Source organism: Balearica regulorum, chromosome 19 (genome assembly GCF_011004875.1).
Source record: "Balearica regulorum gibbericeps isolate bBalReg1 chromosome 19, bBalReg1.pri, whole genome shotgun sequence".
Taxonomy (NCBI): Eukaryota; Metazoa; Chordata; class Aves; order Gruiformes; family Gruidae; genus Balearica; species Balearica regulorum.
This window is the reverse complement of record NC_046202.1, coordinates 4,445,055-4,472,940: the sequence shown is the minus strand read 5'-3', so window position 1 is coordinate 4,472,940 and position 27,886 is coordinate 4,445,055. Positions and strand designations below refer to the sequence as shown.

The 27,886-nt window shown below is 37.2% G+C and overlaps 1 protein-coding gene across 2 annotated transcripts in view; it reads left to right on the top strand.

Annotated features, from left to right (window-relative positions):
- Positions 1 to 27,886, top strand: part of ULK2 (unc-51 like autophagy activating kinase 2) — a 41,295-nt gene that overhangs the window by 1,658 nt on the left and 11,751 nt on the right. The window contains exons 2-18 of one of the 2 annotated variants that reach the window (XM_075771906.1): positions 532 to 624; positions 1,897 to 1,938; positions 11,439 to 11,471; positions 11,859 to 11,895; positions 13,391 to 13,564; positions 14,671 to 14,744; positions 15,734 to 15,835; positions 16,188 to 16,246; positions 16,563 to 16,645; positions 20,112 to 20,162; positions 20,525 to 20,613; positions 21,332 to 21,503; positions 22,453 to 22,513; positions 22,763 to 22,855; positions 25,971 to 26,108; positions 27,179 to 27,324; positions 27,580 to 27,660. In XM_075771906.1, the coding sequence (XP_075628021.1) occupies positions 532 to 624; positions 1,897 to 1,938; positions 11,439 to 11,471; positions 11,859 to 11,895; positions 13,391 to 13,564; positions 14,671 to 14,744; positions 15,734 to 15,835; positions 16,188 to 16,246; positions 16,563 to 16,645; positions 20,112 to 20,162; positions 20,525 to 20,613; positions 21,332 to 21,503; positions 22,453 to 22,513; positions 22,763 to 22,855; positions 25,971 to 26,108; positions 27,179 to 27,324; positions 27,580 to 27,660 (1,528 nt within the window). The remainder of the gene's footprint in view (positions 1 to 531; positions 625 to 1,896; positions 1,939 to 11,438; positions 11,472 to 11,858; positions 11,896 to 13,390; positions 13,565 to 14,670; positions 14,745 to 15,733; positions 15,836 to 16,187; positions 16,247 to 16,562; positions 16,646 to 20,111; positions 20,163 to 20,524; positions 20,614 to 21,331; positions 21,504 to 22,452; positions 22,514 to 22,762; positions 22,856 to 25,970; positions 26,109 to 27,178; positions 27,325 to 27,579; positions 27,661 to 27,886) is intronic. The other variant, XM_075771907.1, reaches the window with a different exon arrangement.

The following is a 27,886-nucleotide window of genomic DNA, read 5'->3' as shown; positions in this document are numbered from 1 at the left end:
AAAAAAATAAAAAGGAAGAAAGGAAAAAAGGAAAACAAACTATAAAGGTCAATAGAGATGCTTCTGCCTTACAAATAAATAGGCAATTTATTTTTAGATAATATATAAATAGAAAATATATAAGCTTACTTAAAAAAACAGATGTTTTGTTGTGCAATATTCAGCTGTTCAGCATAAGAAGGCTGAAAATGGGAAGTCCTTGAAGGAGAGTAAAAGTAACTTGATCATTGAGAGAGGACTAAAAAGCAGATATGTAGTGCCACTACCAAGAAATAAATGGGATATGATTACTTTTTTTTTTAATGCTTTTGAATCCATGAAAGTGCGGTGTAGTTGCAGCTGGATTTTAATAGCTGTCTGAGCTATTGTGGAATGAAATAGTTCTTGATGGTGTCATGTGATGTAGTAATCACTGGTGGGTAGAGTAGGGGTGATCTTGCAACTTTTTTTCCAGTGCTTTACAAGCTAGTTTTTAGTGGATAAAGTTAAAAAAAATTATAAAACTGACGATACTTTTTTGTTTGTTTCCAGAAAACTGATTGGGAAGTAGCCATAAAGAGTATTAACAAAAAGAATTTGTCAAAGTCACAAATCCTACTTGGAAAAGAAATAAAAATCTTAAAGGTATGTTGATTTACAGTGATTTTTAAAGCTGCTTTACTTGAAAAGGAAAAGACACTCTTGACCTAGTTCGTTTCGGGTTATGGGTAGTATCACAGTAATTGCTATTCGACCTTTCGTTTCTTTGTTAGTTGCAGGAGAAACCCAGAACTAAAAAGACCAAGAAAAAAAAATAAAAGGAAAAAATACTTTTTTAAGGTCTAGAAATGGTCTCAGAACTGGTTACGAGCATGCTTTTGTTAAAACTTAAATTGGAAAATTGTTGTAGAACCAGTCTCTGTGCTTTGCTTATTGCACATGTAGAAAACTTTGTCCTTCCGGATGGGTAATGGGGCACCTTTCCCAAGCAATGTGTACAACAAAAGTCATAGCTGAGGGTAAAACATCAGTCGTTGATCTTTCTTCATCTTCTTTGCTCAAAGATGCCTTGAAAGCTAAAATCAGCATGCTGAATTTGTTTCCTGAAGCGGTCTTCCCACTTCTGAGTTGTGTTAATTGACTTAAAATGTGTAGTGTGACTCTAATGAAGGAAATAAAACAGAGTATCATTTAGTTTTTCAATGCTATTTTATGGAAATGTCTCCTTGGATAGTGTCTCAGCATTCTCCGCCCTCTGAACTTCACCACATCTCATTTTACATAGCTTTGCAGTAGTAATTGGTGCTGCTTTTGCTCCATGTTTCGAAGCTTCTTGAGATACATCACTATTTTATATACTAATATATACATATTATATTCTAGTATATTTATTAGATACCATAAATTGCGGTGTTTGGTATATTAGTGTGCTGCAAATGCTTAGCAAAGCCAGATGCTTTTTTGAGCAGTTACAAATAATTGCATGAGCTGTCCTCTTGAGTTTTGTTTGGTGGTGTTTGGCTTGATTTCTATTTTATTGTAAAATGGTAAGGTTGGCTTGAAAATAGTGTAGTTGGTTACTCTGCTAAGCAAGAAATTGTGTGAGACTATAAAATTAAATTTAGTCAGTTTTCATTACTCATTAAAGAATCTTGTGCTGTAGTACTTTTTGTAACAAGACATAGAAAATAAGTTCTGGAACCAAATGTTTTTATGAGCTCTAAAGATATCACCTAATTTCCTATTCCTGTAAATATTGTCTAAATAGCTGGGATTTCCTCCAAATTCTATCAGATGGTCTAAAAAAGATGTTACCTTTCTCTGTAAAATTTGGTTCGCTTTTAATATCACCTGGCATATTACATTTAAAATAATAATAATAGGCTATTTCCATAATACGAATATTTTGTCTTACAGGAACTTCAGCATGAGAACATTGTAGCTCTCTATGATGTCCAGGTAAAATATATCTTGATGCCTTTTTCTTCATTAAATTTTATTTATGAAAATATAATGTGTGTGTGTGTACATATATAAAAAAACCCAATCAAGTAGAACATTTTGAATGGCCATATATTTTGTTGTTATAATCAATGTGATATTTAGAAAAAGAAATCCAGTTCCCCAGTAGTGGCAGGGGAGTTCTCTGATCTTCAACACACTGCGCTTATTTTGTATTGGTTCTTTTTAATAAGCAGCATGCAGAGTTGGGATAGAAAGCCGTGAGGAATATGGTTTACTTCCAGGCAGCAGGGGCAAGTGGCAGCCCGAGACCCTTTGCAAAGGCTGGTTGTGTAGTCTGGTCCTGTCTCCAGAGAAAAAGCATCAGCTGGCTGGGCTGGGAGCTGTATCGGAGGCAGTAACTATTTTCCTGACTTAGCATTGTTTCATTGGCCCTATAATTTAGTTGGGAGGTGGATGTTTGTGGATAACGAGTGAATACACCTGAAGGAAAATGTACTAGTAGGAGTTGATCTGAATGGATGAAGCAATGGATGAAGCAAATGACATTAAGAAGTCAACATAACTCAAAATACGCCGTTGTAGAAAAGGAGCAGCATCTCTGAGATCTCTGTAACAAAGAAATGTATTGTATAGCCCTGTGTCATGGTGAGGAAGAACTGAAGGAAATAGAAGACTGAGATCACAGATGTATATATTGCTGTTATCTGTGTTCAAAAGGATAGGATATGTATAAAAGTCAAGCAGACATTTGGATCTTTTTCAGCTAGGAGAAATAAGTATTGAATTGCTTCAAAGTGTCTTCCTTTTTTTTTATTCCCAGGATTCGGCCTGATAAGGTGAAGAAGTTAGTTTTCTAGCCTATCTAGGGTAGTGTATTCTATTTAGTAGGAAGTATGTTTTTTGTATCCTAAGGCCTGCAGGTGTTGAGTAAAGCTAAATACGACATGATGTAGGTTATGCAGCCATTTGTTCTGGTTGAATAGGAACTGTACATTTATCTCCTGGGCTCAATTCTAATCCTAAATACAGAGTTACATTTATGAAAAAATTATTAAGAGCCACCCTTGGGGCATCGCATAGTTAAAGCAATGCAAAATAGACATTTTGACATGTTTGCATCCTAAAAGGCTTTCAGCTTATGTGTAGATGTGTATTTCTGTAGCAATAGAAATCTGTGTTCACATGATATATGCTAGGCAGGCTCAGGTTTTATTGTGTGTAGCACTATAGGACATGTACTTACTAATGTGGACTTTTGGTACAAAGCGATGGTGTTCATGTAGACTATGCATTAAAACTTGCTATTTGGATGTGTAGACTCTTTTTCTTCCTGGGACTTGACTTCACAACTCTGCGTTTTGAATATTAGCTACTCTGAGAGGAAAAGTGTAGTCTCTTGTGCTTCTTGAAGAGACCAGGTTTTCCTGAGTATTGCTAAGTGGAAATAATCTCTCAGTGACCTATATTTAGTGTATCCAGACATCTTAAAAGAAACTGGAATTGTTGATTGAGGGCGTTGGTGTGTGAGTAAGCAGCTGAATTTCACATTTATCATTTACAGTTGTTTATACGTGAAGATTACTTACTAAGCTTTGCAGCTCCAGCCTGAGGGGAGTTGACTATGTGTTTTGATGATTTAACATTGTGTATCTTCTAAGCCTTGGAGAGGCTCTTGCTGCTTTTGATTTATGCACAGAACATCCACAAGGGGAGAGAGGACAAAACCATACACTTGTCTATGGTTTCTTTACCTAAAGGTTATTTAAAAACATAACTTCTGTGCTTTTCTGCTCTGCCACAGGAAGTGGTGCCCTTAGAGTGACAGGTCTTCTTGAATGATCAGTCCTGTATTCCCCATGCGAGAAGGAGATATTGTTGCTTGTCACTGACTACTGCATTTAAATAAAATGAACAGTTAAAGCAAAGAGAAGGGAAAACCTGTGTCTCATACCCTGGATATATTTCAAATGCATTCATGGCAAATATAAAGCTTGGCAGTATGATGCTACATCTATAGAAGAAATTGCTTTGCAAAATATGGTCTAAAGAATGTGACACTTGCACAAATAAGCTTTTCCCTTTCTGCACAGGGCTATGTTTGTGAAATATTATACATCATTAACTTGTATCATTACATTAATTTATAACCCAGCAAGAATGAACACTATGCCAGGCATTCATATGTCTAGTAGGCTGTTACACCTACTAATTTTCTTCAGCATTTCATGTTCTAGCATGTACTGCCCTTTTTGTTTGCCATAGTGTTGTGAACATAGTGGTATAGTACAGCAGATAAGACTTTAGGATTACAAGCAATTTTTAAGTTACAGAAGCTATTTTTTTTTCTCAGTGCTGGAGCCAGTGGAGTGTGTCGCCGTAGGAAGTTCTCAGTGTGACTGGGAGTCTGTTTTATTTTTATAGTTCTGTTGGTCTGAAGTTTTTCTTAACCTTAGACAGTGTGAAATAAGAAAATGCTCATGTTTCAGATGCGCTGTTTGCAGACCATTTAGCTGAACAATCCAAGAACTGATTGTACCAAATTTTCAGATGGAAAAGATGGTGTGCAATCTAAGTGGCAAAACTAAGTGGAAAAAAAAGTGCAAATTAATTGCGATGAAGAATAAATATGTTTACATCTCATAATATTAAATGAAATTATTTGTACTTAATGGCAGTACTTTGAGATTAAAGTTGTATCCCTGCATAGCAATTTGGAATATGTCTTTTAAGTTTGAGAATGAAAGGGTAGTTAATATTTTATGTATTGCAGAAGGCTTCATTTAGAATTGTTTTCACAGGAGATAGTTAGATTCTTTCTCTTTCATCTCTGTTCATTTATGATTGTGTTCATGTTGCATGATCTGTGACCAGTGGCACAACTCGGTGTAGTAAAGATACATACACCATTAAGGTTTTAATTAGATCCAAGGAGAACTTGTGAGCCCTTCTGCTGGTAGTATATGAATGTTTTAAAATCTTCTACGTTGCTGTTGCTTCAGCTCCTATGAACACCGTTTTGATGTGTTTGTTACTACGTATCAGGTCCCCTGAGTTGAATTACTAGAAATGCCCATTCAGCTGGAGACACACCTGAATGAATTGGTGTACCGTTAACGTTGTCTGTGCGTTGATCGGCATAAAAATCTTTTGTTCTGGTGCCAGCACTATAACTGCCCTTGATTTCTGTAAGGTGGTTACCTGCAACACTGGCAGATTTGATCTGCAGTTAAGCATTTTATGTAAGCAGAGCGTACCATTGTTGTTTGTGCCATCTTGGAAGGCCAGAGATCTGCACACGCAAGGGTGTGGAGACCAGCAGCTTTAAGACTGAAGATGTTTGTGGAGATACTTAACTATGAACTCTCCATCTGTGAGAGGCAAACATTTTGCAGTAGTAGGGCTCTGAAAAATAAGTGTATGCAGCTCGAATCTACATGTGAAATTAATTTTTCTTTAAGTGAAATGCTTAAAAAACCCCTGAGAATATAATAGATGGAGAGCAAGATATAACCTGCTGAGACATTTATTTATTTATCTTCTTGGTCAAGAGATTGGTATTCTTTCTTTGAGGAATAAAAAAACCTCTTGAATCTCTAAAATGGTCTAAGAATGCAGCTCTTTTCCCGTGGTGGTGCTGTGGGATGTTACTCATCCTGCAAAGGAAGATCAGACAGTCTTGGATACCTTTAACTGGGGAAATTAAACCCACTGTTTCTCAAAAGCAAAAGGAGTCTAAAATAACCTCTAACTCACCAGCATAAAGTATATTGAGGTCCTTGGATAAAGCATTATACTGAAGTATGAAGGTATCAGTAAGTTATTTGGAATGTGCTATATTTAGGACATGAATTTACAGTTTTGTGCAGTTCATCATCCCAAGCGTGTGCTGAGTAGAACTAATCTCTTACACAGTGCCAGACAGTGCCTGTTTTAGCAAATAATTTAATTCAAAACCTCTTCAGAATGTCAGCCATCAGAATGAAAGCCTGTAATGTATCTTGGAGATAGCATTTTAGAAGAATGTCTTCACTGTATGAAGTCTGAAGTTTGCTATTTGAACAGTAGTTTAGGGAGAACTAATTTCTAGTGTGTTATTGGAGAAACAGTATCAGAACAGAAATTGTTTCGTGTCTTAGCTTGTTGGTACATAGCAGACAAAATAACTGCAGCGGCTCCTGCTGTCCTTGAAAGCAGTGAAAGGTAGTGGGAATGAAGCCAGTGGTCCTTCTGGTACCTACACCTCAGCCTTTACTTATACACAAGTGCCCAGCAGTTCTTACTAGGCATGCTTATGAAGGAACCATGTTTATCTATACCTGTTGTTTTACCAGTGGGAATTAAATATTGCTGGTTGGTTTACCCAAGGACTCCAGTTGGTCTGGTAGTATTGCGTATGTTTCTTGAGGTGTTTGCTTCAAGCATTCTGGTGTGTGCTCTTGATCTTGGTGTCTCACAGCTTTGATTGCCTCCATACTCTCATCATAGCTGTTTCTGAACTGTCATCTTTTGAATGAGAATGTCTCAATATCTTTATTTTTTTCCCTCAGCTCCTTGATTAAGGCCTTTCTATTTGTCCATGTCCATCCTCACTGTGTGTGGAAATGGTCATGTGAAAACATGCCATCCGGAGTAGTTTTCAGATAAAAAGAGAAGTCCTGCCCTGTACAAATTGTAAAGGTTTTGAAATGTTGCCTGGCAGCTGGTGCTGACAGGAAGGTTGGTTACAATAATATTGGACTGCAAGGTATGACGCTAGTGTGGATGTTGAAGGTTAGGAACAACCAGTTAGAATTTGTTTTGGCCCACAGAACCAAAGAGCTAGAGTTACTACATACTCCTTAACTCACCTGCTGTGCCTAGATGCTATAATTTGTATTTCAAAACTGTTTCAGAAGATGTTCAAGTATGCGAGTGTGTTTAATGTTTGGTGTGCTGTGAACAGTTGTGCCTTTGTGTTGTGCAGCAGGCCAGTCTCTTTCACTGCCTCCCATATATATTAGTTAAGTACAGCATTGAACGTTACAGAAAATGAGTGATACGGCTATTGTGGTACATTTCTTCATGGCTGATTGCTCTTTTATGTGAATAATTGGCAGCATGCATGCTATTTGAATCCTGTAGGCACATGTCAACTGTCATTTGGTCTGAGACTTAACATTTAGTCGGAACTAACAAACTGTTCAGTCCTTTAGACATGATAGGAGCTGAGCATGTTAGAAGCTGCTACTGTGGTGCACTCGCAAAACAAACCAAGAGCATCTTTAATACATTGAGAAACAGCCTTAAAAAGATCTGGACTGATCCCTTTTCGCTAAATCATTAGAACTTTTGCCAAATATAGTTAATGCCTAAAAAAAACCAACCAAACAACAAAAAAAAAAGAGTGTATTCCTGGCCAAAAATTTAAAGGAAACATAGCACAAATTAACATATCAGAAAATTAATCAGATAATAGCAGTGCACAAGCTGTCAGGTTCACTCTCATGCTCTTGGGACTCCGATCATAAACTGCAGCTAAACAGAATCTACAAACTTGGAGCAAAAACGTAGTAACTATTTGTTTGCCAGTTTCTGCTTTGGCAGCTCACTAAGAGCTCCTTGCAGACTTTCAGCTTGTTCTAAAGGAGGACTTCCTAACTAAAAAGAAATCTAGGGTATGTTTCTGCCAATACGTTAGCGTTCTAGCAACAGCTGTCATGAAGTAACCATGGATGTTTTGACTTCTTTTTCAATTAATGTCTTTTAAATGGAACTACTATGCTGAGCCTGTGATTTGGGTTGGAACTTCACATCCCCTGAGAAAACTGTTGGAAGTCTGGGATTAAAACACATGTTTTGGCAGATACGTTGCCTCTTAATGTCTTTCTAGTAGGTTTATCTGTTAGCTTTCAGAATTGTAAAATGTTTTCCTATTAACCTTTGCTGTCTTTAACTTGCAAGTAAACCCTAGATTCGGAATAAGAAGGAGCAAAAGTAGGTTGTTGGGGTTTTCTTGTTTTGTTTTTTAAAAAAACCTTTAAGCAACAAAGCAAGGCATGCTGGGAAAAACTGTTCCATCATAATTGTTGCAACACAATGCAACACATCTGTTTTGCTTGATTATTTTTCTAGGTAGAAGTGTAGGCCAGAACAATTCCAGCTGCAGTAATTTTATGATCTGTATCTCAATGTAAATTTTTGAAAGCTTTGTTATCTCTTTCAGGAAGCAGTTTAAAATAGCTTGCTAGGTCAGCTTTATTCCTGAATGTAAGATCTGAAATACACTGCTTTACTAATGTTTTCCTTTTTGAGCACTTTGCTCTGCTTAGCAAGTCAACAGAAATCACAAGGCTAGAGAATGACAATAGGCATAGCTTTATATTTTTTCAGCAAAATAATTTAGAAGGAAAAAATCTGTCTACAGAATGGACTTGTGTTTTCTGAATGTATTCCCAAAATGGAGATCACATTCCCAGTCAGGCTGGCCAAGAACTGTAATGCAAAATTTGAGGAACTGTGAAGGGCTGAACAACTTCAGCTGTTCTGAACCAAAGCTTGCATTGGTGGGATATTGACAAGTGTTTGGTTATGAGTTGAAGTTGGGACGAGATGTGGCTGGGGTATTTGGTACCAGTACTGTGCAAAATATTACTTCTGCAATACAAATTAGATAGGACTTTTGACCAGTCTGGGAAAATCTCCTTGTGAAACCTCTAATCTGCTCTGCTGATTTAATAAAAAAGGATTATCCGAGCTACAATAAGGAAACATGCTCTACTTCTTAACTATGACTTTAACCCAGTGACTTGTTTGATTATTTTTAATCAAGAATATCAGTCAGAAAAAAGATGAGTAATGCTATTTGAGGGAAATCTAGTGTCATCTGTAGGAATGACTTCCTTTAAACAGGTGAGGGCTAGTACAACGGGACAAATCATCAGCTCTGTGTTTCTGAAGACAGCAGTTTAATTAAAAAGGACTTTGTTTCCAAGGGAATCCAGAAAACACATTCTTAGTTCTGTGATGACTAAATGTCTGTCGTGAGCTGAGCATTACATACTGCCATAAGCTGCTGGTTTTGTACAGAGTATGTTGTGTAGTGGAGGCACTGATGCTGTGGAACTTCTATTTCTGATTCATGGGATTGCTATGTTCGACTGGAAATCCGCTAGCTGAGCTTCTTTCTTGTCAATGGCGAACGGACAGTTTCCATTCTTCTTAGCTGCATTACTCTTTCACGCATCACAGTCATCCTTTAAGTGAAGTGATCCTCAGTTGGCAGAATGTTCAGTTTGATAAATTGGGATCTCAAGAGTTGTTTCGTTGGCGTCCCTGAGGTTCCTGAAAGAGAGTGAGTTTCTGTCTTGGAAGATGTTGTTGGAAAGGAACAATGTAGAAAGAAACAACATTTATCATTATGTATTTTCAGTAATTTGCAGAGCAAGTAATTGCTTATCTTTTTCTTTTTGCTTTAATGTATGCACTTAGGTTTTGAGGCATTTATAGGATTGCAAATTACAGTTCGTGTTGGCCACAGCTGTTACAGAAACATTGAACAATTGGGACTTCCTGAAATGTGGTCTACTGCTGCTTTAATATTCTATATTGGTTGGAGTTTGCCTTTCATTCCCAACAGATTTGACTAATGTTCCTAGAAACTTGCTTTCTTTGAAGCTAATTTCCAAATGTAAACAAATCTGTAAAGTGCTTGATGTTCTGAGCTGTAACACAGACGAGAGTGGCTAAACTAAATGCTTCCAGAAAGTGAAGCAGCCTAATACAGTCTTGAATTAACCTTAAAATATCTGGTTCAGCTTGAACTGTACTTACTACAGTTATCTGTAGTGGATATCTGTATTGGTGGATTGGTAGAAACCGGCTTTAGTGGGTTGTGCCACCCATGTGCTCTGTGTGATATTTAGGGTAGCTGGTTTCCCTAGTCTGGGCCCATGAGCCCATTTTTACTTTATTTGTCTTTTTTAAAGCTTCCTAGCCTGACCTGTTAGCAAACCCTTGAAAATGGCACTTTTGTGGTAGTTCTTGCCAGTATGGTCAAATTGAATGTGTGCTGAAGTTTTAATACAAGCACTGAGAAAGGTGGCTAAGTTCACAGCTTTTGTTTTGCCATGCAATGGCCCTTTTGACTTCTTTTGGTACTAGTTAACAGAATACAGTCAGACTGTCGATGGTTCCGCTTCCGACTGGGACGTGTGCCTGGCCTTGTCTGGTATGCCATCTTGCTCTTTTCCTTCAAGTATCTTCAAAACATATTTTCCCACAAACTGTCAACCTTTGTTTAAGTTTATTTTTAAAGTGAAAGGGAGGTAACATACTATGTAACTAAAAGCATCATCCTGTTTGGCATCTACTTGCCTTATGTTTCCTTCTAGTTCTCTTTGTGTTCTTTCCTTTCAGTCTTAATCAGCTTAGAGACAAAAAATGCTTTTACCTTATGAAAGATCTCTGAGTGTCTTCAACTTTGTAGGCACAACAAAACTATTTTATGCAGGAGACTTTGTGGAAAAAAAAATTTGTTAATTTTGTTAATTATTGGCATAGACAGGTAGGCTCTTTCTTCCCTCACACAAATATTTGTACAAAAGATGAATGTTCTTGTTACAGTCGGGTTTAAGCACGGGCATTTTTACTGCATTTTGTGGAGCATGTAGATAATTTACAGTAGAAGTTAGCCAATCTGTCTTTCAGTGAGTCTTACCCAGTTACAAGAGAGGGAATTCAGGTTGCAAATAGGTCAAAGGAGGTCAGTGCTTTGGAAAATCTCCGTAGGACTGACATACCAAATCACACCTTTGCCATGAGGCATTTAGATCCCTGGCAGAGACATGCTTCTGCCAGTGACTTGCCGAGGGAGATATTTTACAGAAGTATGCGTGATTCCTGAATTAATTATCCCATAAAAGAGCATTTGGGAATCAGTTTATTCCACAGTTAACTGCTCTGTGATTTCTGACTGACCTTTGGCTTTTCAGATGGCAGAACCAAAGCTTGGTTTACCCAGAAGCGGGGAGCGTAACTGCGGAATTCCTCCTCTAGAAAACTAGTTTTCATAGCCAAGTTGTCTTGCTCACAGTTTTGAATTCTATCCAGTATATTTGTGACTAAATATTACTGTCCCATTAGTGACTGATTTCAGTGACTTGTGATAGCGAAGGAATATTTATTTGTAGGGGTTTTTAATATAGAGGTAGTGTTGCTAGAGCAGTCCAAGGCAGTTGAAAGTGAAGGGAATGACATACAGTGGAAACTGATTTTACATACTGTATGATGCTCTTTCAAGTGATAGCTTCAGTCTTCGGAATATTGCCTGGTGATTTTTTTTTTTTTACATACACTAATGCTTTTAAAATGTGAAATATTTAATGATGGGGAACGTATGTGACTTTAACATAAGGTGTCTCAGTTGATTGAAAATCTCACATTACACTTGGTTAATGCAGGTACTAAAGGCTTTGTCTTGTCACATTCTTAAATGGGATTTTTTTCTCCTCTTTTAGGAAATGCCCAATTCTGTCTTTTTGGTAATGGAGGTATGTATTATTTCTGGCTGATTTTAAAGATGATTTTTATACAAAACTACTTCTTTGCACAGCTGCAAAATAACCATGACTTGTTAAAACAAGTAATTCTGAAAACTAGATTATTAATTTTGTCTGCACTACTAAAATTTATCAGCAGTGTTTGTTCCATAAGTTATTCACTTTCATTTTATGATACTCTTAAGTATTGATGAAATACTCATAAGTATTGATGAAACATTACACCTTAAATTATTAACTACAAATAATTGACAAAATAATTTTGAGGCAAACAGCTGGAAAGTATCTTCTAATTCTAGTGAAAAGATTACAAAATAAAAATTATATAGTGAGTATTTCAGTGCTTGTGTTTTGAATAAAACCCTTTCTTTTTAACAGTACTGCAATGGTGGGGATTTGGCAGATTATTTACAAGGTAACTGATTACTGTGTTTCCCTATTAAGAAGCTATTGCATTACATGTTTATATTCTGTATTCCTGTAATCTGTTGGTGTTTCTCTGAGACTTTTTGCTTGTGGCTTAAATATTTTCCTGTTTATGGAATGTCTGTAATTCCACAATGCTTGTTCACCCTGGTGTGATTTTAGAGTAGTCTCTTCATACGAATAATTGATTTCACCAAGGATCTGTTTAGTGTTGCGTTCTGTCTCCAGTCACGGTCAGCAGCAGAGTGCTGTGTGTTTGTGTGCCACCCTGGGAACTTGAAAACTAAATTTTGAAGCTGCAGGAAGACATGAGGTTTTGCATTTGTTTAAAATATTTCCCAGTGTTTTTAAATGTCAATCATAATTAAAAATAAACCACACAAACTAGCAATGAAGGTGAATAAAATAACACACAGGCAGAAAATACTTTTTGCTGCTGCTTTCAAAACAGTTGAATGTAACATTCCGTTATTTGTAAACGAGAGAGAAGATTTAGGTAACCATAAGTAGCATGCTGAAAATTGCAGTGGTTTTCTATTTTGAATCTCATATTTTGGGGGTTGCTCCCAGTGGTTTGATTCCACCTGCTTTCTTTTCCAAGATGTGAACTTAAAAATACTGAATTACTGCTATAACAATGCTTTCTACAAAGAGGCATTTCTGACTTCAACATGGCTTTGCCCAAAGTGAAGACAGAAGTTACAGAATCATGACAAATGGATTCTCATTACAAACAAAATTTTGAGCAGAGATGTTAATCTTCATATTTTTCTTGATGAAAATATTCTTCTACTTGCCTTTGTACCTGCAGTATGTTGAAGGAATCTTTTTGTGAACAGCTATTGTTATGGTAACTGTATATTAAAAGCCTAATTCACTTCCCATTAAATCCTTGGAAAGACTCAGACAGTATAATCCAGCTCCTTCGTTCAGTACTTTTTCAGACTGCAGAATGAGATAATACCTTCTGAAGAGACTTTCAAAAGTACATCTAAATTTTTCCCTTCAAAACAAATTTTACCATGGATAAATTTTTTTGAGCAGAGTGGTTATCTGCATCCCCATGATAATTTGTTTAAAGAAAGAATAGATTTTACAGCTTCAATTTGTAACACGATTGTAGATACATTTAATGTTCGAAACCGTGGAGTTCTATTTTCTTGGCTCCTTTGTCTTTTTAGTGAGTTTAGGATTTAATGATGATTGAGAAGTTCTACAATCATTATGTTACTGAGTCAAATAAACTACTGTAAAAACAGGTAAATCAGAGTACCGTAGCAAGTGTAAACTATGGAGATGGATATGTTACTGAGAGTATATACATTTGTAGAAAAATGCTTGGAGACTGGATTGTTCTGGATGGAATTGACTACTATTTGATTGTTCTCATTGTTTTCACAGTTGATCACTGTGAAGTTTACTGCTTTTTGTCCAAAGATAATGATATTTATTTTCTCATCTGCTAATGTGTATGTTATTTTCAGCTAAAGGAACACTTAGTGAAGATACCATCCGAGTGTTCCTCCAGCAAATTGCAGCAGCTATGCGTATTCTGCACAGCAAAGGAATCATTCATAGGGATCTTAAACCACAGAATATTTTGTTGTCTTACGCCAGTCGTAGGAAGTCAAGCGTCAGTGGCATACGCATCAAAATAGGTAAATATGCTTTTCTCTGATCTAAAGGTAAATCATCACTGTTGAATTGTTTCCCTACTCAGAAGTGTCTTTGTAGTTAAAGCGCAGAGGGTGTACTGAATATGATGTGTATTAAATTGATGTAAATCAGACAGTAAGTCTAGAATGATGAGCTTTATGCTGTAATGCACATTCTCAGTGTAAAAAAGTTTGAGTCATAAAGACCTTTTTGATTCAATCTGCGGGAAAAAGAAACCTAGGTAGCTGGTGTTTCTAGTATTAAACTATTTTAATTAGACACAAATCTGTAACCTTTAAAACTCTGAGTAGCCTTTAGCCCATTTCAAAACTGTGTGTATGTGAGACTCCAGCCACAGTTCCAGCTGGGTTGTTTGTGGTAAACCCTCCTAAGGGTTATTTGAGACATTTAGAAATGTAGGTTATGACCTGTTTTGACAGATGGAGGTTTGGCATTGTAACTGGGGAGATATGTCAACTGTTCAGGATACTACCAAACTCCTCTTCAGAGGATACTTCAGGAGTTTTAATCTCTCATTGTTGTCTGTTACATGTCCATTTTAAAATACCCTATTTTTAACAAGTTTCTTTTCTATGCCTTTGTTCAACCAAAATCTGAGATCTGTTCCAACTCACTCCATCTTCTAAACAGCAAAGAGGAGGCAAAACTTCTTTCTTGATAGTTTCAGATGCTTTTGCCTATGTGGAAAATTCAGGCATCTGAAACTTGACTTCTTAAAACTTCTACCTGATGTGATTTCACTGAAGCAGATTGTATATTCATCACTCTTAATGAACCATTTATATTTAGCCTCTGACTTTAATCCTTTCCTGCTGATGCCAGACAGCATGCTCTGCAGCTGGGGAGATGACTGAGCAGCAGTTTATGCAAATGATGCCACTGCTGTTTCTTGGCTTGCTATTTGGAAGATAATATTATTCTTTCAGTGTAACACAGATTTTACTATTCCATGTAGTTGGCTATATATTATACCTGTCTTTTTCTCTCTTAACTGGTAATTGTAGCAGATTTCAATAAGATAATTTCTAGACTTTAAAAATTTGAAAATTATCTTTCTTTACATTGACAAATGTGTTTCTTTATGTAGCTGACTTTGGTTTTGCTCGTTATCTGCATAGCAACATGATGGCTGCAACTCTGTGTGGTTCCCCTATGTATATGGTAAGGGACGGTATATTTCAGATTATGTTGCTTATCTCAAACATTCTCCTACCAGAACGAAGTAATTTAGTGCCGGCAGATTGGCAAATGCCTAATGTTGCTTCAGAAGTATCAGGGGCAGCATGCAGTTCACCTTTCCATAGTTTTACTAGCTCCTTTTTCTCTTGTGATTTGGAGAACACGATTGTTAAAATCAGAGACACATTGAACATTTCTTAGCACTGCAGGGAGGAATAATCTTAGAGACTTAAAAGGCAACATCTTAGCATTAATTTTTTGGCAAAGTAGTTTCATTCCCACTTACATACCTTTTTTCTTTTTCCTTTTTTTTCTGAAATAAGGTATTCTCTCCTTCCTAGTTTCTAAGAAAATGAAAAGTGATCAAATACAGGCTAGAAGAGCTTTACACTAGTAGTTAAAAAACTACTTTATGTTTTCATTCTAGTTATTTAATGTATTCTCTCACATGTGGGGTTTGTTTTGTTTTTAAAAAAAACAATTTGGAGTTAATTGCCAATAATCTTTACTAGGTAGCGTGGTAGTCAATTGAGCACTGAGCTGTCTGACTTTGGCACTACCACTACTGTACTGTACAGTCATGGGAAGATCCTTTTGCTTTCCCTTGTCTTGTTTTTGTATATATAAAATGATGATAATGATATTCCTTATGAAATGCTTGGTTATTTATCCACAAAAAGGACTGTATAAACCGACTAAATAACACTTACTTCTTATTCCCAAAGATGCTGATTGCAAGATGCTTTCTTTAGAACATCAACGTTTCTAGTTTTCTGTGGTTTTGAAACGTAGCTTTCATTTTAGATAGAACCGTCATCTTTCAAGTCATATGATGGAGATTAAAATGTTAATTTTGTCTTACAATAAAGTGGTCTCTGTTAATACTGCTCTGGACAGGAGAATTGTAGAATTCAAATTGCTGTGGCTTTGTTTTTTTGTTTTCCCTTCTAAGATTTTGCTGTTCTATTCAGGCCCCTGAAGTGATTATGTCTCAACACTATGATGCTAAAGCAGACCTGTGGAGCATAGGAACTGTGATTTATCAGTGTCTTGTTGGAAAACCACCTTTTCAGGTAACACTTTATTTCCTTTTCCCTCTTTTTAGTCTCATGGAAATACCTAGGGCTTTTCCTTCCGGTCATAAAAACAGAAGTAATGATGTCTGAGTGTAGTGTCGATGCTTCAAAGATCAGATCGCTTGAGGATGCCAAGGGAAAAGTTGCTCATACTTAGTCTATGAGATCAGTGTGTTCAATCCAGAGGAAATATATAAGGATACTCAGTACTGAAGTCACTGCTGTGCTTGGGATCTTCTCCTTTAACGCCCATATGCAAAAGACTCCTTTCTGTGTATGCGTGCATAGGTACAAAAGCTATTTTCTCCATGAAACTGAGCTTTAATTAATGTACATTTTTATTTGACAGGCTAATAGTCCTCAAGATTTGAGAATGTTTTATGAAAAGAACAGGAATTTGATTCCTAGGTACGTCACCATGGCCTTTCCTGTCACTTACATTTGTTGACTGAACACTTTTTCATCTTTGGGAATGCCTGGGTTTCATTAAAAGTATTTGATGTTGCTATCTTGACAAGGACCTAGTATGATAAGAGTGACTCCCATTGCATCTTGCATTCATTGTACCTTGCTGAGTTGAAAGTGTCCTGTACTAAGGCTATAGAGCATGTGTAGTGAAGACCTAGGGACACGGCAGAATGCTGACTTCCTGAAATGTAATGTGTTATGCATCATTTCATGTATGCACGACATTTAATGCACGTTTTACTTCCCCTTGTTGCAGTATTCCTAGGGAAACATCAGCTTATCTGGCTGACCTGCTGCTGGGTTTGCTTCAGAGAAACCAAAAAGATAGAATGGACTTTGGTATGTAACTTCCTTTTGCACTCTTGAATTTCCTTGTTTGTTGTATTCATGTGGCCAGAATAACTGTCTTGACCTTATGTCTACAGCCAATTACATGAAAAGTGAAGTATTTTTTCTTCTTGGCTCTCATAAAGGAGGCAGAGTAGCCAGAATAAATCATTAGGTAATTACTGTCAGTCAGTATTAAGTGATGTGCATAAATTATGACTTTGTAGTGGAGTAGTGAAATATAAATCAGTTTAATTCTTCCAGTTGTGGCCTCTTTTTCCCCACAATGTGAATTGATATACCTTAATTTTCATGTCACGGTCATATTTCTGTTACTTTAACTGCTATTTTGGCTTCAGACTGGGAGCAGGCATCTCTGATCTCTATGTAGTGGTGTTTGCAGAAATGTAACAAGTACTGGAAAAACCCACTTTGGAAGCAAAGTTGCTTTAAATGCTTTCCTCTTGCAAACTGCAAATATCATAACTGTATTAATGGGAGTACAAATTGTGTACATTTGATTTGACCTTGAAAGCACTCGCTCTATATATATATCTGAGGGGAATGAGATATGTGATGTTACATCAAAATTGTTTCTATTTGCAAAGATGAATTCCCAGTATTGCGCTTAGGTATTGCTAGCCATAGAGACTCCTTTATTTTAGTGAAATATTTTCATTGAGGTTTTCTGAAGCCAAAAAGTAGTCGAAACAACAGTTCTATCATCGTATTTTTATTAAGTCCTAAAATTTTAAAATTTTTAAACTGTGCAGTGACTGAAGTTTGCATACTGTTAGTTTACTGCAATGTCTGTTTAGGACTGCATTTTGAATTAGTTGGGAAGTTAAGCCTAATACAAACTAGGTGGATACCCCCTTAACAAAAGTGAACTTGTTTGGCTCCAATTAACTGCTGTGTTTGGCTTTTTCTCTTTAGCTGGAGATTTTTGGTTGCAGAACATTGTTCTAATTTCTTAAGATTTCAAGGCCTCAAATCAGTACTATTGAATCATTCAGAATGGCTACAACTGTTGCCTCTTCAAAATTAGTTAGGAGTAGTTTAGATTTGTGTGTGCTTTGTACTGTCTGGATTGTCTGTTGCTCGCTTCAGTCTCAAAAAGGCTTTTTATTGCTGGGGTTTTGGTTACATATTACTGCAGAAGTAATAATGACTTTTTTCTTTTTTTTTTTTAAATGCAAACTTAGGCAGCATTTTTAAAAGACGACCACTGAAAAGTTATATCTTGATTAGTTCTTCTTAGCTGCATCTTGTATGTCATGTTATTCATGCTGGTTGTTTAGATTTTATAGCACTATTTGTTACTGCAGTTTTATCATAGCTGCAAGGAAATGTTAAACTTTTAGTTAATTCAAGCTAACTTAGCTAAATACAATTATCTTTGCTATTGATATAATAATAATGAAAATGTGCTTTATACTGAGATTTGTTTTAGCAACGAGATAGGTGACCCATCAAGTTTAATCTGTGAATGCTGAGAAAGATACTAAACCTTAAAGTCTCTTCAGGCTCCTTGTAGATAAGACCTAGTTCTTCCCTTGCCATAAGCTATTAGCTCGTGTGATGCTGAGATCCTAGGGTGAGTTGCAACCAAAAGTCAGACATGCTCAGTTTTTGTTTCTGCTTATGAAACTTCACCATTGCGCTTTAGTTATGCGTGCAAGCTTGGTTTTGATGCAGTACTGAAATACACAAATTGACTCATTCATCACATGTGGTCCTTGTTGATTTGTGATAAGAAGACTATATTTGTTAGGCTGTGGAGAGAGGAGGATTCAAAAGGCATTTTAATCCTTTACTTGAAGCTCAAGACTCTCGTAGCTACATTTTATCTTTCCTTTTCAATTGCTGCTATGTTTTGCTCCAAGAAATATCAAACTTTTTTTTAGTAATTTGGAATTTAAAACATCCACCAGTACTGGCACAATTAAGGTGTTGCTCTTCCAAGAAGCAGGCATGGGTTTTTGTGTGTAGATGTAACTGACATAACTCGATTTAACTGCTGTACATAAAAACATAAGTAGAAGTCAGATCCAGAAAAAAACTCATGATAATTGGGTAAAATGTCCCAAATGACAGTGACAGTATTCAGAGGTCAATACACAAATCTGTGTGTGTAGAAGAATGAATAAATCACAAATGTGGACTGTGAGTAATCGATTCCACTTTGCACTCTGGGTATGCTGATCCCTACAGTTTCTTCAAACATGGGAAAATTCACTGTATCACTTGTGGTAGTGGGAGAATGCTTAGAAAGAAAAATAGAAAGCAGAATGGCAGTGATGAAAGTCATGTTTTCCTTGGCTGAGCCACTTGAAGGGCCTCAAAGGGGCTGCTCTGGAATGTGCTTAGCAAAGGGAGTGAAAGGGAGAGTGTATAACTGAGCCTAGTTGCCTGTTGTTAAAGTAAAAATAGCTTTGGAAATCTTGTTGATCTTCCAGCAATATAAAGCAGAACAGCAGGTGTTGTACAAAAGCTCAAAACCACCTGATCCTCGTGTTAATCATTACATCGTTCCTGTGTTACAGCTACCCTCCCTTCCTTATCGGGTTGTGGAAGAAAGTGTTGTTGAAGGAACAGGAGATACTGCAGGCCTCAGATTCTTTCATTTATTTTTTTCCGTGTTAGTTGCTTAGGTCTGATGAAAAACATTGGTTTTCTTCAACAGTTAGAACATTAAAGTTCACAAAGCTCAGCAGCTGGCTTCTACCAACCTTCAATTTCCCCTTACTAGCTGAAGGTTGCTTCTTGTAGAATAAAACTTTCCATGTAAACTGCTAGCCAGCTGGTTATGCGAAGTCAATTAAATGCATCTTGGCATATCCATTTACAACAAAAGCAAAATGTTTCTATTGTAACAGTAACAAGTTAACTGAGGAAATTGTTAAAGAAATTGTATTTAATTCTGCTTTAAACTGAACCAGCTGCACAGGTCGTGTTCTGCTGTTGGGAAGTGGGAAGCAGAATGGCTGCTGCTCTGCTGTGATTTTTGGCCCCCTAAGGAGTAGCATTAATGGGTTCAGAAATAAGCGTTAGTCCTTGGGAAAGGCGGAATTGAAAATACTGCAGTGTTTGATGTGAGAGGTGATCATCATTTTGAAGAGAAATTAAAACTCAAGTTAATACTGTATTGAACATAGAGAACATAATTTCATGATGACTATAGGAAGGCTTCTTGTGTACATGCACCTTAAGTACAGTCATAAAATATCCTCCAGTAATTCAGTCTGATTTGCCTTCCTGGCTGCTGTTTGGAGTTACTCAATTGATTTTGTTTCCTTTCCAAATGCTATAGCAACATATAACATAGAAGGCTTTAATCTTTTATAAGCTCTTCGCCCTCTGGCTCTAAAATATTGATTCAAGGAAGGCAACCATTTATCACCATCTGCAAAATAGTCTGTAAATTCTTTGTCATTTGTACATTTACTCACCATGGTGGTTGTTTCTTATTCTATAGAAGCATTTTTCAACCACCCTTTCCTGGATCAGATTTCAACAGTCAAAAAATGTAAGTAGTTTTGGTTTTCCACTTATTTGTGTAAATGATGAATGTTGGGGGCTAGAACGGAGAAAAATCTGCCAAATATCATACGAAGTGTTTATGAGTCTGACCTGTTGTTGTGCTCTATTGTGAGGCTAAGTGTTGAATCCTTTTTTTGTATTAGGCTAGACTGAAATGTCATGCTTATGTACTAGTTCCTTTGACATTTCAACTGAACTTGAATACCCTTGTGTGTTTAAGGATGTGCTGTGCTTATAAGTTGTATAAGGGTTTATGAATGAAAAACAGTGAGAAGATGAGTTTGTTTAAAATTCAGCTGTCCAAAATCTTGGTCCCTTTCCCCCCACCCCTTGGTGTTCCTCTTCTAGCTTGTCCTGTACCAGTGCCCACATATGCAGGCTCAGTCTCCGGCAGTTCCTGTGGTAGCTCTCCTTCATGCCGTTTTGCTTCTCCTCCAGTAAGTTCTCTCTTTTACAGAACAATCTCTAGAAAATATTTTCTGTAATGTTTAGCCAAGAGTTACTGAATTTTAGATCATTCAATTCTTGAACAGTGTAAACTGTTGTGTTTAAGAGCACAGAGCAAGGAATACCTCTGTCTTTTACTTGAAGAATGGCATTAACATTTTGGTTCTCTCTTGCTCCTTGTGTTGTACTTTGTGAGTTTTTTGTCGTTCTTTTTTGTTAAAGAAAAATACATATGTATGTCAAATACTAGACTAGTGAATCTTTAGATATGCTAATATGGTTTGCAATGTAATGAATGTTACGGATAATTTTTGAATTGGCCTTTTTGGCTAAGGCAAATATATATTGGCCTATACCAATATGAATCGGTGACTTCAGTTTTATGTGGTATTTGAAGAGGTGCATCTGTATCATCAGGAATGATTGAATACATTGCAATTCCTTAAATTCACAGCCTATTTAATATAGAACTGTCTAAATTGACACTACAGGGTTATCCAGTATTTGAAATTTCCAAATTCAAATACATTTTATGTTCCTAAATACTTAAGGAACAAAAAATGGCCCAAGATTTTTTTTATTTTTATTTTTTTGTCAAAGCTAGTGATGATTCTTACTTCAGAAGCTTCGTAGTTAGAAGAGCAATTCTACATTCTGAGTCACTGGATTTACAGTAGTTTATTTTACTTCCCTCCTCCCCCCCTTCAGTCTCTGCCAGACATGCAGCATATTCAAGAAGAAAATTTGTCTTCCCCTCCATTGGGTCCTCCTAACTATCTTCAAGTCTCTAAAGACTCTGCCAGTACCAGTAGCAAGAACTCCTCTTGTGACACAGATGACTTTGTTCTTGTTCCACACAACATCTCTTCAGATCACTCATGTAAGAACCTTCCTTATCTTTATGTTTTAAAACAATTTCCACTTGTAACATACCTTTATGTCCTGTTATTCTTTGGCTCTCTTTTCTCTAAATGTGTCTCAATTCACATTGGAACTCATTTATTTAGTTTGATTACTCTGAAGGGAGACTTTGGTATACCTGCATGTCCATCTGCGACACTTTCACCTTCAACTGAGTAGCCAGGTATGCCAAAGATACCAAAGTGATTTAAAATCATGGAAAATACTTGGATTTGGCAGTAGAAGAAAAGACTGTCAGTTGTAAACAGCTGCTCATAAGAAGCCCAAGGATTTTCTTAGTGGAGGCCGGCACATTGTTACCTCCAGACTAACTGAACATTTGTAGTCCATGCTGTAGAGCTTTAGATAATAAAGAAGTGCAGGTAAAAACATAACAAATGTTTAACATGAAAGGTAAGGCATCAGACCGGGCTTGCACAGTAGTAAGACTTCAATGTAGCATGTTGCCTTTTTACGATATCATCCAAACCTGAATTGCCACTAGGAAACTAGTCAGCTGATTTCTGTACGATGCGACCATCTCGTGTTAAATATTTGACTAAATTAGTGCCTTGATCTCTGAAGGGTTTCTGTCATTCATTATTATAAATTTCCTAGTGTTGATACCGTGTATTCTTAAACAGTGGATTTTATTTCAAAATTATTATAATTAGTATAGCAAAAGAAAAAACCCTAGCAAAAACAACCAACCAAACTCTTGTTAAAGAACTGCCTTCCCCAGTTACATTTTTGTCAGTGGTCACATTTGAGGTGGTATCATACAAAAAACAATTTGTGGAAAACTTTTATGTGTTCACAGGAGTTTGTCAGAAGTGGTTATTTCTACAACAGTAATATTGAAGATTATTTTTTTTTTAAGATTCTGCTTCATGACGTAGGTTTTCAATGTGTTCTTCTGCTTACTGTAGATGATATGCCATTGGGAGCAGCTGGCAGGCGGGCTTCAAGCGAGTTCTTGATGTGTGGAGGGTAGGTGTGCTGAGCTTTATCCAAAAGAAGTCTCATGTTCTAAAATTGATACTGCAGCTGTAGAAGGGGTTGCTGGGGTTTTGGCAGTGATGAGTTTACATAGCTGTGTGGACTTTCTTAAAGATTAATATGCCAAGTTGAATTTAGTATGAATATGTACGCAGCTTGAATTCAGAAAGTTTTGCTGCAAAGTAGATAGTTTCTCTGATGTGAAGACCTGTCTTTTGACAGTGGTTTTTGTTTTCACAGGCAGTCGCCATTAACTATTTCTGGAAGCTCAGGAACTGTACAGAAACCATCCTCAGCCTCTTCTCGAAGTACTGCTTCTGGTACAGTTAACAGGTGCGTGATGTAGGCTTAGTATTTCTTCTGTTTTAAACAAGGTTCTCTGCTGCTATGGATTTGTGGTTTGGTTGTTTGTTTTTTTTAATTGTGGATGGGTACTGGAAACTGAATTGAAATAGAAGCTAGACCTGTTTTTTTCCACGCTCCCTACACTTAATGCATTTTAATGGCTGATGGTTGTGTTGCTAACTTCTGGCTCTGATGCATCCCCAAAAGATGTCCTTAAGGAAAGAAAGCATTCTTTTATATGTTTAAATTTTGAACTGGTTGAAACCAGAAACTTGAGAGACATAACTGACTTGTCCTTTTTGGTGTTACGAAGTACAACGCAGTCTTCATTTAGTCAGTCAAGATATTGAATGCAGTATACATTTTAAGAAGTAGTTGTGTGTCTCCTGGCTGGATTGTCTTGTGTCTGGTAACTGGGTGTGGCTTCTGTGCAAGCAATTATTACTGTGAATTTCATGTTTGTGTCTCACAAGATACCAAAGAACCCACATGAAAGAGCTAAACATGTGTCGCAGCTTTTCCATCAGCAGGACTGTTAATAAGTCCTCTCTCTTCCGCATGGTTGTAGACGTAAGTTTCTGCTAGTTTGAAATTAAACTGATATTCATCGGTGGTGCCTGAAATCTTTCCTGTATTGTATTGGAGAATGTAAAGCTTAATTGTGCTGTTCAGCTACTCATGTAATATCTAAACAGAAGGGTTACGTTTGTCATTTGACCATGTAATGAATTTCACAATGTTTTCAGCACAAATAGAGGATGAGTGGCTAAATGGGGAATAAAGCTATTATGTTGGGTGTATTTTTTGGCTTATGCTAATACTACATGGCCAAGAGTCAGCATTATTTGTTTAGAAGTGCTTGTCACAAGAAGAGTTTGCTACTTTGTGCTGATCTTTGTGCAGTTTGTGGAATCTGCTGACATGGGCTACCAGTACAGCTTTAATCTTACCTGCTATCGGTACAGCTTTAGTCTTACCTTTTATGTTTAAGGGCAGATAATGGGGACGGTGTGTCTGTAAAGATCCATTTGCTCTGGATTGGTCACCTACAACATATTATAAATACATTGTAATTTCCTGTTCTAAATCATGTCAGGTGTCACAGTGTTTAGAGTTACAGGTTTTATGAAACTAGGGCAGTTATGTTATCTGTACCTTAGTCACTTAAGAGCTAAATGATTAGAAACAGGTGCCTACTGATTCAGTGTTTGTACTATAATAGTTTGATTTATCTATTGGTTGAGTAAATCTGGTAACTAACTGGCTGCTTGAGACATGGTCTGAAGGAAGCAGAGTGTGTCTGATATTCTACAAGATACTGGTTTGGGGTTTTTGTAGGTGGTTTGTTTTTGTTTTTTTTTTTACTTCCTGAGAAATGTTCTTTCATAGTGTGTGATTTATTTTTTTTACAAAAGGTTGAGTTCTGTGAAAGTGATTTTTTTTTTTTTCCGATTGCTGATCAAACTGAATGAATTGTACCTATAGTTATGCTGCTTTATGTCAAATAGAAGAAGCTGTAACGCTTCCCAGGCTCCAGCCAGAATGAGCAGAATAGGGAGAGGTGCTTCGCTCTCCTGTGGTTAATTGCTAATTTTATTCTGTAGATCTCACAGAAACAAGATTTGCATGGAACTCTGCACACATCTGTATTGTATTTTGTCTAGCCAGTAACAAACCACATCAGACTTGAGGATGCCTAACCAGAGCTTAGCTTAGGTCTGAGCTGGGGAGCCCTGATAGAAGGCCAAGTACTGTACCATGCCTCTCCACCATGCTAACTCAGCATTTCTGCTTCCGTTAGCTCACAACTCGCAGAGCTTGCTTGGCTCTATCTGCACGGCTGTGTGAGAGCAAGGGAAGGCATTTTTCATGCCGAGTACTTTAAAAGTTGGAGTGCCTTCATGCCCTCCTCAGTGTCATTGCCACAGTTTAAATAATATCTGCTTCCCCTCTCCTGGAGGTCGGGCCTAGGGAGCCTCCCTGTGCTACCTCAGCGTGTTGGGTTAGTTGTGGCAGGCTGCCCACTGCCTTTGTGTGGTTTCCACTTGAGACCTTCTTGTGTGGAAGCTTTCAGGCCTTCCACCAACTGTGTGCTCACAGCTGACTCTTAAATTACTCGGTAGTATCTAGAAACTGGGTGGCAATAAAATGGCAAACTTCTTTTCTTTTGCTAAGGAAGCTCTGTGTATATTAGGAAGTAGTGTTTTATTCTCAGAGGTAGCTAAGAGAACAGGACAAATGCAGTCAGAACCCCAGATTTCTGTTAAGCTGTAGCTGTGCAGTGAGCGCTGTAACAGCTTGTTTTCTAGAGCTCATGGTAGAACTTTTTTTCACATTTCTCTAAGAATTTGTAATCTTTCTCTGAAGAGGTGGTTAATAAAGGACCAGATACAAAACTGATTGTCTTCCAAAAAGCCTATTCGTTTGAAAATCTTTCCATTGAATTCTGTCTTCCTTTAAAAGTGTTGGTAACTGATGACGTTGCAGTGGTTTGATTCCCTTATCAGATAGTACACTGAGGTAAGGCAGGTCACTGACTCTTCAGTGGAACTCGGGTAATGTCAATCTGCAGTTCGCGCCTGTGGTTTAATGTTCAGGTGTGTGGGTTTGGTCATTTTGTCAGGGGTTGGTTACATAACATGTTTTCCTTTTGCAAGTTCACGATGTCTCTTGGGATATCTCTGACTGTGGCTTTTGTACGCATTCCAGCCCTGCTGCTGAACTTCCTGTTCTTAGCGCAGTGGGTTTTCCTAGAACGCTATTTTGAAGTGTGGTAAACAGAGCGGGCTGATTGGCAGGAAGTCGGAGGGATCTGTAGGTCGCTGTGATGCGTGACGAAGTGCTTCAGCTAGTACTGCACTCTCAGCTCGGTTTGATTCTAGGCAGTGTAAGAAAGGTAGTTAGTAACGAACAGTTCCTGATCTTCTTCCGTGAAGTGTTAGAGCTAGATTAGGACTAGCTGAGATCATACTGCATGCAGAGACTGCAGAAGCAGTTTATTTGCCCTTTTCCTAGATTTTCTTGCAATTTCAACAATGGTGCAATTCAGAGAGAGACCTGTCTACCTATATTCATCTCCTGTCTCCATACCTTCCAACTTCAGGCATTGTCAGCCTTCAGTATCCCCCCGCAGCGAAACGGCACCTATCCCAGTTCCCACTCAGCTACGGAATTACCAGCGCATAGAACAGAACCTCTCTTCTACTGCCAGCCCTGTGTCAAACCCCCATGGATCACCAAGGTGAGTTTGTAGTGGTTTATTGGGTTTTTTTAAACTCTTTTTTTTCTTGGTCCTAGTTTGTGTTTGTACCCTGACAGATGTCCGTGCTTTCTTGCTGATGTAATTTTTTTTTTCTGCACAAAAACATACTTAAAGAGACATTTTAATGATAACAAATAATAGTCCTTCACAATCTCAGGATTGTTGGATGGGCACTTGAAATTTTTCACAAAAACAAAATGAGCTTGTTATTTCACTCAGATGCAACCCAAGAAGGTAAAAAGATGAAGTCTTGCTTTTTTATTCCTCTTTGTGTATTGTATGGCATTACATCATAAACTAGAAAGTCAGTAATAAGTTATGTTTTGTTTTCACACATGTAGTGATGAGATGAACACATTGTTCTGTAGAATATCAAGAAAAAAATTTTTGGCATGCTAGTTAACCAGCTTGTCTTACTACAGAGCTCTAGTGTGCCAGACTTATTCTCTGCCTTGTGGTTGACAGGATCAGGATTGTGAGGGTCAAAGACTCACAGACTACTGGGAACTCTGGAGATCTTTACAAAAACAAAACCCATGGTTCCTTGCATATTTTCAGTATCTCTGATTTTATAATAGTTGCTACACTTGGGGAAGTGCTGTTCCCTTAAATAATCTGTTTGCAGTTATTTGACCTGCATATCAGACCCAATATGAATTTTGTCATAATCTTTGTTGACATAAAAATGGGCATTTGCAACAATGCATTTCACTTGATTCTAAAATTTAAAATTTGATGATCAAGTTGTTTGAGGATTAGGAATCCATGTAATAAGGGATATCTGCTTTAATTTTCTCCAGTTAACAGGCTATTATGGATGGCATTGAAAGTCAAAAAGTCAGTGGGAGCAAAGGGAATTAAATCTTGCTTGTTTTCAGTATGGGAAGCTTAGGTTAAGTTACTAGCTTAAGCTTCAAGGTTATAGCTTTCTCTTTAAATATCAGTATTTTCTTTAACTGATCATTGTACTCCTAGAGGGATTCTGAAGCTTTTATCTCAAGAAACCACAGTTACTATCGTGTGTGTAACCATTCTTTTCACTTTGTTAGAGCTGGAGTTGTGAGACGCTCAAATACTAGCCCAATGGGCTTCATGAAGATGGGCTCCTGTTCTCCAGTACCAGCTGACACTGCACAGGGTGTTGGGCGCAGGTTATCCACAGGATCTTCTAGACCATATTCTCCTTCACCACTAGGTAAGCCCATCAATTTTTAGTAATTAGTAAAGATTTATCTTTACTAATTACTTTACATTAGTAAAGATTTATCTGCAACAGTATTTCAGAACACTAATTCTTGCTTGAAATTATCTTAAAGCAAAATCTGCCCAACTAGGTCACATTTGCAAAAATAATTTCTGTTAAATGACTCACAGAAGTATACTAGCTAGGTTTTATTTTTTGTAGGTGAAGTATAAAGTGTAAATTCATATTTTGATTTTGTTTGCATAGTTGGAACCATACCTGAGCAGCTTGGACACTGTTGTTGCGGACAACTTCAAGGACATGAATCAAGGAGTAGAAACTTCTCAGGTGAGTGATTTTGGACAATGCAATGGTACTATTTTGATGGTGCTTCTACAGCATTTTGTGAAAGGGGAGGAGAGCCAACACTACGTTAGTATGGGTTAATAGGAGACACTGGGTAAGTGGTGCACTGAGTTTCTGTAGAATCTTAGCCCAGTTTCAGCTGTATCGAGGCACCTTTCCCCATAACTAATTCCCTACGCAATAAAAGAGCAATTGAAGTTTCTTTTTC